This window comes from Notolepis coatsorum (assembly GCF_963971535.1).
Source record: "Notolepis coatsorum genome assembly, chromosome: 12".
NCBI lineage: Eukaryota > Metazoa > Chordata > Actinopteri > Aulopiformes > Paralepididae > Notolepis > Notolepis coatsorum.
In genome coordinates, this window is record NC_140176.1 from 36043690 (window position 1) to 36055251 (window position 11562).

The 11562-nt window shown below is 46.6% G+C and overlaps 1 protein-coding gene across 1 annotated transcript; it reads right to left on the bottom strand.

Moving 5' to 3' along the window:
* Window positions 1–679: 679 nt before the first annotated feature.
* arxa (aristaless related homeobox a) lies at window positions 680–10828 on the bottom strand (the record flags this gene model as incomplete). The annotated part of the gene is given in 10 exon segments (XM_084326620.1): window positions 680–947; window positions 4195–4222; window positions 4225–4528; window positions 7257–7302; window positions 9522–10003; window positions 10006–10068; window positions 10070–10092; window positions 10644–10796; window positions 10799–10816; window positions 10819–10828. Coding segments are annotated over 10 exon segments (1395 nt in total).
* Between the last annotated feature and the right edge of the window lie 734 nt (window positions 10829–11562).

Here is an 11562-nt window from a genome sequence, read left to right on the forward strand (position 1 = left end):
GACAGAGGGACAGGGGGGAGGAGGGACAGGGGGACAGGAGGGACAGGGGGGAGGAGGGACAGGGGGACAGGAGGGACAGGGGGACAGAGGGACATGAGGGACAGGGGGGACAGGGGGACAGGAGGGACAGGGGAGACAGGAGGGACAGGGGAGACAGGGGAGACAGGAGGGACAGGGGAGACAGGAGGGACAGGGGGGACAGGGGAGACAGGAGGGACAGGGGGGACAGGAGGGACAGGGGGGACAGGAGGGACAGGGGAGACAGGAGGGACAGGGGGGACAGGAGGGACAGGGGAGACAGGAGGGACAGGGGGGACAGGGGGGGGAGGAGGGACAGGAGGGACAGGAGGGACAGGGGGGGGAGGAGGGACAGGGGGGACAGGAGGGACAGGGGGGACAGGAGGGACAGGGGGACAGGAGGGACAGGGGGGGAGGAGGGACAGGGGGGACAGGGGAGACAGAGGGACAGGGGAGACAGGGGGGACAGGAGGGACAGGAGGGACAGGGGGGACAGGAGGGACAGGGGGGACAGGAGGGACAGGGGGACAGGAGGGACAGGGGGGACTAGGATGAGCTCAGCGCTCCAGCCTCTGGAGGTTCTACGGTAGGACGGGGTGCGGGGGGCAGGGACATAAACCCAGGAGAGAGAGGCCTAGCTGGGGGGGGGAGAGTCAAGTGTTCAGCACACCTCCTTCCCCGGGGCGCCTGTGGGCAGGATGTTGAGCTGGGTGAGCTGAGCCGAGTGCTCCTTGGCCTTGAGGCGCAGTGCGGCGATGCTGGAGGCCCGGCGGTCCGCCGCGGCCGAGGAGGAAGAGGAGGACGAGGACGAGGAGGGGTCGGAGAGGACGGGCCCCGGGTGGGAGGGGCTCTCCACGGGAGGCACGGACTGGCGGAGGAGGGCAGCAGCAGTGGAAGCACTGGTCAACGGACCCATACTAGAAAACAGTCTGAGAGAGAGAGAGAGAGGGGGGGGGGAGAGAGGGGGGGGGGGAGAGAGAGGGTGGGGGGAGAGGGAGGGGAGGGGGAAGAGGGGGGGAGAGAGAGATAGATAGATAGATAGATAGATAGATAGATAGATAGATAGAGAGAGAGAGAGAGAGAGAGAGAGAGAGAGAGAGAGAGAGAGAGAGAGAGAGAGAGAGAGAGAGAGAGAGAGAGAGAGAGAGAGAGAGAAGGAGATAGAGGGAGGAAAGAGAGAGATAAAGGGATAAATATATATATTTTAAAGTATACTGTACTCTGCTGATAGTCCTAACTGGATTCAGATCATCAGATGCATAATTCCATGGTTAAGAGAAACATAGACAAGAGTTGAGTGAAGAATGGGCCTCATTTATCAAGCGTCACCCAGAGATGTGTAAATATACACCATCAAACTCATTTCCACTTCAAATCTGATTACAATGAGTCATCGGAAACAGTCAGCGTGCATATTTAAAGTTTAAGTCAACTTTGATTGTGGTTTTTTAACTTTTACACGTTTGGGTATATTGATAAATGAGGCTTGATGAGTGGGAGGATTGGGGGGGGGCAAGTATAGGCACTGACACCCCCCTCACAGCTTGGGTCACGAGAACTACTAACTAGACACTGATGGGAACATGACAGAATGGTTAACAACGTCACACGCTCATTCACACCCACACTGTTGTTTGAATGACGTACGTATTACATGCACAGACACACTCACACACTCACAAAGAGATAGACAGTAGTGAGTGAGAGGTGAGCACACACAGTGAAGCCATGAGTCATTAGGGTCACATTAAATATCATATTATGCAGCTACACAAACCTGTCCTCAGTTCACCTATATCTCCTTGACGACACGCTACATATAAAGCACCTCTATAGAGAGGAAGTGAGGTCTAAGGAACATTTACAAAACACTACATCAAGTGCAACCCATGTAACTCTATGATAGCATGTACAATAATGCTGTTTACACCACTTGTAGTCGTGTGTTATAGGAATTAGATCATGCCTAGGGGTGTCGAACGACCCTCCGCTGCGTGTCGGGCCTAACAACCACCCCTAGGCATGATCTAATTCCTATAACACACTCCTGCACGTGATGTAATGCTTAAATACATTATATATGTTTATTCTTACAGTATATATATCTATCCGTCTGTACATACCTGCATATAATCCTTTGTACATATCTGTAGATACTATATCCCTTACCTACTCTTACTACAGTAGTTACACTGCTGGCCAGTATGACTTACTACCATAGTGTCTTTATACCTTTATCACTGACTGTACATATTGACACTACAACTCTATACATACATCTTATTAGCACTATACTCGGTAGTACTAATCTATATATTTTATATTCAGTTTAATTAAACCTGTACATTGTATATTACTATTGCACTTTACTGTTACATTTGCACTCTGGTTGGATGCCAAACTTCTTCTCGCTGTGCTGTATGATGACAATACATTTATTTTGGTCTTTCTTGCACAGTTCAGCCATAAGCGACACTGATCGATTTATGTTGTCAAACTCAGCATAAAATAACATTATCATGAGATCATACATACAGTACATCAATCACACTGAATTTGCCACAAAAACAACTCTGGGCATATACAGGGATTAGATGGTGTTTGTTCATAAACTTTAAGACAAAACACACTGATATAAATCACACTGAAGACCCAGAATTAGTCATTACCTCTTAGTTTTAGGTCACTTGGAGATTTATAAGTTGATATTAAATGTCCAGGTAGGGAAATGAGGAAATATCCTGCAGCTGACTGGGGAAATAGGCCTGAAAACAGATCAAACCTAACTTCACAATGGTGCGAACGCTCAACGGTGGCCAGTGTTGGAAAGTAATTGCTTGACTTAACATGATGCACCAACAAAACAAACCTTTCAAACAATTTAAACATTCTGCCAACAGGCCAAACACAATGGTGGTCTATATAGGAACAGTGTCTGTGTTTCCCACAAAAGTAGGTGTGGCCATGAATAAAGCCAAAGTACCCGGATGAGGAAGTGAGGTCAAAAGAAGTGTCAGTGCTGCGTGATTTTTTTTCCGTAGCCTTTGTTTGCAAAGACGCTCTCTGATTGGCTAGCCGCGTACAGCGAAGACCCTCTCTGATTGGTTTAGCGCCGAAGGGTCTCTTCCGCCTTGTACATATATATTCTCTGCTTCAAAGGGTTATGCTTTGGCCCTCTAGGTCTTTCGAAGTGGGTATGCTTAGGGTTAGGGTTAAGGTTAAGGTCAGGGTTAGGGTTAAGGTAGGGTTGGTTAGGTGGTTAGGTTAAGGTTAGGGTTAGGGTTAGGGTTAGGGTTACGCGGAAGAGACCCTTCGGCGCTAAACCAATCAGAGAGGGTCTTCGCTGTACGCGGGCTAGCCAATCAGAGAGCGTCTTCGCAAACAAAAGGCTACGGAAAAAAATCACGCGTCAGTGCTACATATAAAACACCAGAGAGGAAGTGAGGTCAAAATAAGTGTCAGTGCTATAAAACACCAGAGAGGAAGTGAGGTCAAAAGAAGTGTCAGTACTACATATAAAACACCACAGAGGAAGTGAGGTCAAAAGAAGTGTCAGTACTACATATAAAACACCACAGAGGAAGTGAGGTCAAAAGAAGTGTCAGTACTACATATAAAACCACAGAGGAAGTGAGGTCAAAGAAGTGTCAGTACTACATATAAAACACCACAGAGGAAGTGAGGTCAAAATAAGTGACAGTGCTATAAAACACCAGAGAGGAAGTGAGGTCAAATAAGTGACAGTGCTATAAAACACCACAGAGGAAGTGACAGTGCTACATATAACACCAGAGAGGAGTGAGGTCTAAGGAAGTCACAGTGCTACATATAAAACACCAGAGAGGAAGTGAGGTCTAAGGAAGTCACAGTGCTACATATAAAACACCAGAGAGGAAGTGAGGTCTAAGGAAGTGTTTGGAGAAATGCATGCATGGACAGAAGTAAAATGTCAAATAAATAAATCTGATTAGCACTATTACTCAGTACTACACATTTATATATTTTATACTCAGTTTAATCACCTGTACATTGTATATTACTGTTGCACTTTACTGTTACATTTTCACTCTGGTTGGTTGCCAAACTTTCTTTTGTTGTACTGTACTTGTACTGGATGATGACAATACATTTGAATCCAATTTAATGTGAAAATGAGTGGAGGTCCAAAGGTGCCACTCACCTGCCAAAGGTGGTCCGATGAAGGCGGGTGGCGGAACATGGCTGCCGTGCCCAGGAAGGTGCCCAGGCCCAGCGGCGTGGCCATGGGCGAGGCGGAGCCGTTGTGGTGGGGGGGTGCGAGCCCAGGGAAGGCGGCTGCAGCTGCGGCGGCGGCGGTCCAGGCGGACTCCAGCGCGGGGTGGGGGGTGCGGGGGGAAGGGCCCCCCTCCAGGTAGTGGCTGAGGGGGTGGGCGGCCGTCAGCGGACCCGGGAACGGCAGGCCGGACGGGTGGGCCTGGACCCCTGCCTTCTCACGCTTCCTCCACTTGGCCCGGCGGTTCTGGAACCACACCTGAGGGGGAGGAGGCAGGGAGCGGACGGGTCAGAGCCAGTGGTTTGACTCATTATGACATTTGTAGATGAATAAACAGAAAAAGATGTAGAGCATGCACGTTCTCTTATTTGAAAAATAAGATAAGATATTCCATCATTGATTCCCTTTGGGGAAATTCAGGAATACCACATGGGCATTAAAGAAAGAGTTGAAGAGATGAGAATCATTTAAACACAACTCTGTTATAGCAAGGCTGTGATGCTGAGAGAGCCCATGCCTATCATAATATTATGAAAACACAAACAGAATAGAGCTCAGTCCCTTTGATGTGACAATGATTAAAAATGAAGATGCTCTTCTAGTCTGTCATCCAGCCAATAAGGAGCTGTATAGGTTTGGTTTCAACATTGGGGGGACATTTTAAAGGTCAGGAAATGTTGAGTGTCAAACACTTATTTCCTGCATTCTGGTGTACTTTTATCCACCAATTTGCTTTTCTGTCTTTATTTATGTAAAGGAAAAGACAACATTGAGGTACCCGCTGACAAATATAATGGAATATAATGCAGTAAGGCTCTGAAATTGTTGGTTAAGAAGGATATATAAATGTTTTGACCGCCTTATTTTTTTTTATGGTTGTCTTTCATACTAGCTATATTTTTTGAGGGGGACAATTGACCTCTTCTCAATATTGAGGGGACATGTCCCATGCAAGCCCTCCAACCGCCATGTGCATCCAGCCACTATACAGGATAGCACCTGCTTCAAGATGTGATGAAGAGTCCCCCCCCCCCGTTTTTTTTAATATACGTATATTTAAATACAAATATGTTGCCTATTATCTGACATAATCCATACGAATGCAATCATTTCCCACCGCAGTCACATTGAGCTGCCCCAATTGAACACGTCAATATGGCTGACTAAGATGCCTAATAGGTCCTATTTCTCCGGTTCGGGTGCTGGCCAACAGGCGGAAAGTCAACGGTAATTACATGCACACTAAACTCACAGTCCGTTAGACCGCCATATAGCTAATTAAACCCCGGTCCCTGTAGACTAGGTCCGGGGTGGTGAGGGAGATATTAAGAGCCTTGTTTAACAAAAGGTCGAGAAAATAGCCGCTGAACTGGCTCCAATAACAATTAATGCGCTTTAAATTAAATTCTTAGAAACGTAGGACAACCCACTCCATCCGAAAAAAAGGAGTATTTAACTTTCCCACGCATCCCCTCGGCGGCCCCGTTTACACTGTAGAAACACTGCGCTCACAATGAGAAAATGTCAACAAGGAGGAAACTGATTGAACAGGCGAGCTTGAGCGACACTGACTACACACTCAACACACACACACACAACACACACACATTATTCCCGAGGGCTGTTTAGCATTACATGGCCCCTCGGGAATTTATTAGTTTTTATCACCTCCTGATGGCGCCGTTTAAGTGATTTGTTCACCTATACCGTCCCCAAAGAGACATCTGTTGTTTTACCGTCAGCCATAACCCTGGACCGTCCGCCGTGTTTGAACTGTCTCTTTGGTTATGAGGCCGGGGTTTCGACATGCAAGCCACGCTCTCAGTGGAGTGCATGTGTGTGTGTGTGTGTGTGTGTGTGTGTGTGTGTGTGTGTGTGTGTGTGTGTGTGTGTGTGACTTGTGTGTGTGTGTGTGTGTGTGTGTGTGCGTGTGTGTGTGTGTGTGTGTGTGTGTGTGTGTGTGTGTGTGTGTGTGTGGAAGGGGGGGGGTAGCAAACACCTTTAATGGTCTCCTATCGCCCCAAGTGCAAAGCATCGGATCAATGCTATTGCAATCACATAATGGGAAATCAAATAGCATTATGCTCCCGCTACCCCCCTCTCTCTCTCTCTCTGCCTCACCCATCACACACACACACACACACACACACACACACACACACACACACACACACACACACACACACACACACACACACACACACACACACACACACACTCATACACACAAACACACACACACACACACACACTCACTCACTCACTCACTCACCCACTCACTCACGCACTTACTCTCTCTCACACGCACACACGCACGCACACACACACACACACACACACACACACACACACACACACACACACACACACACTCACTCACTCACTCACTCACTCACTCACTCACTCACTCACTCACTCACTCACTCACTCACTCACTCACTCACTTACTCTCTCTCTCTCTCACACTCACACACACACCGTCACGCACAAACAAACACACGCACACGCACTCACACGCACGCGCGCTTTCTCTCTCCATCTCGCGCCCCTCTCCTCCCCTGGCTGTGATGGGAATTCAAACATCACCAGCCCCAGGAATAGACAGTGTTTGCTCGTGCACTAAGTGAGCTTTTATGAATCGTCAGCGTCAGCTTAATTGCCACTAAAACGTCCTCAATCGCATGTAATAACATTCAATAACAGGAAAGACCTTCCCCACACAGCAATTGGGACCATTTAACACATTTCACAGTAATAAATTACTGTCTCGAAATTGGAGCCTATGTGTGCCTGCATCGTCGATTAAGAATCAGAGAGTCCATATCTCCCATTTCAATCCCGACGCGGCGCGGACGAGGAACATTTATGGTTGAGAGACGTCGTAAAAAAAAGAAAAAAAACATTAGGAGGATAGTTTCTTCTATTTGATTCACTTCGGTCCCATTCTGTTCGAATAAAGCCTTGCAGTAAACAGAAGGCCACTTACTTGCACGCGCGCCTCGGTGAGGTCCAGACGCATCGCCAGCTCTTCCCTGAACAGAGGAAAAGACATGATGGTTAAAGGCCACCTTTTGAGAACAGCGCTGAATGCGCCCCCCCCCCCCCCCCCCCCCCCCCCCTTCTCCCAGTTGTTGGCTGTTGACAATAGACGTCCAAATGGGTTGCTTTCCCCCCTCCCAACACGAAGAAAGACGCCACCAGCCATGTTGTATTTCCTTGTCACGACTGGGCAGAAATAGGCCTAGTGATTGTTATATTTTCTTTAGTCCATGATTGTTAGCGTAACACATAATAGTTGAAATAATGACACCTATAAACTAGCCTGCTGCCACAATGCGACTGCGGCTCCCTCGGGTAGGCCTATGTGTGTGTCGCACGAATTAGGGCTATACACGAAGATAGATAAATTCAACAGTGTCGATGTTTGTTATGGTAAAAAATTATGTATTGTAAACATTTAAATGTGCCTATTCAAATAAAACACCCAGTAATAGGTACGCCATTACAAAATATAGGCGTTGGATATTGTAGCCCAAGTCCGATTTTGAATCATTTGAATGCGTTGTCTTTATGAGATAATATAGCATATATCCCAAGACAATAACCGATCAAGTGACCCACCCACCCCCTCCTAATGTATAGTCTCCTCCCCATCATATGTATATATTCTCTGTTAGGATCTATGGGTAACAGTACTGTATATTTGCATATCGTATATGTCACAAATGTAAATATACCTGTATGTCATGTATGTCCCTATGCCATAAATGTCATGATGTCATGTTGTGTATGTCATAAATGTCACTATGAATTGAAAAGGGGGACCCTGAAAGACAAACGTCTTTCTCTGGTCTGCATCCCTTAACAATTGTGTGTATTGAGCCGTACTGTATTGCACCCATTCTGCAATCTGTTAAATAAAGTTTTCATTCATTCATTAATTCATTCATTCATTCATTCATTCATTCATTCATTCATTCACACATCACGTTTGGGCACAGGTTTTATGGAAGACGGTCAAATACAAAACTATATCTCTGTAAGTATACGTAGCTAAAAACGATTAGAACGAATTTATGTTTGGCTCGCTCCTAACTAGCAGGCTGCATGGTCTTGGCTTATTCCTTCTGTTCTCGTGTGTGTGTGTGTGTGTGTGTGTGTGTGTGTGTGTGTGTGTGTGTGTGTGTGTGTGTGTGTGTGTGTGCGTGTGTGTGTGTGTGTGTGTGTGTGAGTGTGTGTGTGTGTGAGCGCTCGCGTGCGTGTGCGTGCGTACCGCGCTCACTCACACAATGCCCTTGAGCTGGTGAAGGCCTGCTGTAGAACCTCGATTTGCGCTGAATATCCGTATGCTGTACAGTCGTGAGAGCCTGGGGCAGCTAATTGTCGTTATGAGAATAATATCGGTGTCATCTGTAACAATAGGGAGACTACATGCGACACAGGACGCGAGCGCGGCCACTTAGGCCTCGTGGTTCACTTATGCGAGGCACGGGTTTGGCGGTGGGTATTTTACGAGGTGTGAACAGCATAGTGTCCAGTTACAGAAGTGTGGAATTACTGGGACTTTTTGTGGGGTCTACGTAAGTATGCTTGTTTATTCCTGACGAAATGTAATAAATTCTAACTTTAATTAGCGCGGAATTGTTGAATTATTTATACGTGTGTGTATTTATATGTATTTAGTAAAAAAAAATATATATATATATATATACATATATAACGTTGAACGTAACGTAACATAAAACATTATTATGATTGTTGTTATTATTATTATTTTATTATTGCTGTTAAAAAACACTTTCATTACTCAGTTGCCATTGTTGGATTTTTTATTTTTTGTAGCATCAGTATAGTATTCTCATTATAATGATTATTATTAGTATTATCTGCTTTATAATACTGTTTATAATAATAATAATAATAATAATAATAATAATAATAATAATAATAATCATCATCATCATTATAATAGCAACAATAATAATAATAATAATATACTGATGCTATGAACACAATTAAAGATCCAATAATAATAATAATAATAATAATAATAATAATAATAATAATAATAATAATAATAATAATAATAATAATAATAATAGTAATAATAATAATCATCATCGTCATAATAAAACAAAACATAGCCTATACCACCTCCACCACCAAAAACAAAAAAGTAATAGGTAAGCCTAATAATAAAAGCATTATAGTAGCATCAGCAAGACCACTGTACAATATAATGTGTTCTGACCTGGTGAAGACGTCGGGGTAGTGGGTCTTCTGGAAAGCTCTCTCCAACTCCTCCAGCTGGTAACTGGTGAACGTAGTCCTGTATCTTCTCTGCTTGCGTTTCAGCATCCCCTCCTCAGAGTCGCTACCCGCCGAGAGGCACACACTGTCCTCCCCGTCCCTCACGTCCCCATCCCCGGCGTGCAAGCTCTCCCTCTCTTCGTCCTTCGCCGAGAGGGCGGTCGTGTCCCCGGCGGTCTCGTCCTCTTTCCCCGTGTCCTCCTCGAACTTCAACGGGCCGAGCTCCACCAGCCCCAGGCTACCGTCCTCTGACCCTTCCCCGGGGCTCTGGCCCCCCTCTCCGCGGCTCAGGGACGCGTTTTCCCGGTAGGACTTGCTGCGGCTGATACTCACCTGCGGCGCCTGGCTGATCTTCAGACTGTCGCAGGCTTGATCCAGCAGCAGCCGCTCTCTGTCGAACTTCTCCCCGTGGTCGTGAAGGAGGTACTTCCCCCCGGTCCATAAAGCCGCCGCAGCTTGGGCGGCAGGTGCATGTCCGTGTCGAGGGAACGACAGGGGGTCTTTAGTTGATCCTGTGCGGGAGAAGAGCCAAAGGATGTGAAAATAATAATAGCCTATAAAATGCGCCGTGCGTAAAATGGAAACGACTCTTGTTTAAAAGCCAAAACGCCACAATCCCTGGCAGTCAGCCGGTGGATTATTCTAAATAAATCATGTATCTTAGGCCCTGCGGACTTTACATCAACTTCTTGGAGCCCAAGCGACACATTCAGGCGTGTCATGTTGATATTTGGCAACGGTTAACGTCCGTGCGTAAACGAATTATTCCTAAACAACGCCATTATATTAGTCTAAATGTTGGGCAACCTTTCCATGGCATCAGCCTCTCACCATCAACAGAGCTACTGGTTTAAGAGACTCGAGCTACTGGTTTAAGAGACGCGAGCTACAAGAGACTCAAGAGATACTGGTTTAATTATAGCTTAAGCTATTACTGCTTTGAGAGACTTTATCCCCATTCTGCCCAACAAAAAAAAAGAACCGCAACCACCAGTGTATACGTTCAACGAGAGCCTCTCCAGCAGCCATGCAGCGAGATAGCGAGAGAGAGAAGTTGTCTTACCTTCAGCCGCCTTGTCGAGCTCCCCTCTGCCGGGCAGACCTATCAAACTTTGCGCCCCTATCAGCCTGACTTTGCAGGGACTCCGTCGGCCCAGAATGCTGTCTATGCAGTAGGAAGACAACAGCGTGGGCGACTTGCTCTTCCGTTCGCCCCGTCGTGGATATCTTCCTCGACTGACCACTCATTTTGACGCGTCGGCTCGTCCTATTTTGACAAGAGAGCACCGTAAAAGTGTCACTCTCTCCGCTCCTCTCCGTCTCTTCCCTCCTGGCCGCTGCGTCGGACTTGGGTTTCCACACTCCCCTCTCTCTCTCTCTCCTCTCTCTCTCTCTCTCTCTCTCTCTCTCTCTCTCTCTCTCTCTCTCTCTCTCTCTCTCTCTCTCTCTCTCTCTCTCTCTCTCTCTCTCTCTCTCTCTCTCTCTCTCTCTCTCTCTCTCTCTCTCTCTCTCTCTCTCTCGCGGTCTCTCTTTCCCCCTCTCTCTCTCTCTCGCTCTCTCTCTCTCGCGCGCTCTCTCTCTCGCGCGCTCTCTCTCTCTCTCTCTCTCTCTCTCTCTCTCTCTCTCTCTCTCTCTCTCTCTCTCTCCCTCTCTCTCTCTCTCTCTCTCTCTCTCTCTATCTCTCTCTCTCTCCCTCGTCGCACCGACGTGTAGGCTATTACCGCGCGCCTGATTGGTTCGTGTGAGGGGAAAGAGCAGCTTTATATATTTTGCCATTAAAGTTAATTTCAGAGAAAGGGAACAAAACTTGACATGGAGTTTTTTTCCCTCCTGTGGACTGAACTCAAGCACACATGCCTGTTTGCTGCGCTTATGATTTCCAGAGACGGTGTGTGTAATAATGTTTTATAGGCTATTAGCTTAGACTGATATGTTTGTTTGTTTATTGTTTGTTATTGGGATGGGATTCCTATGCCTAGAAT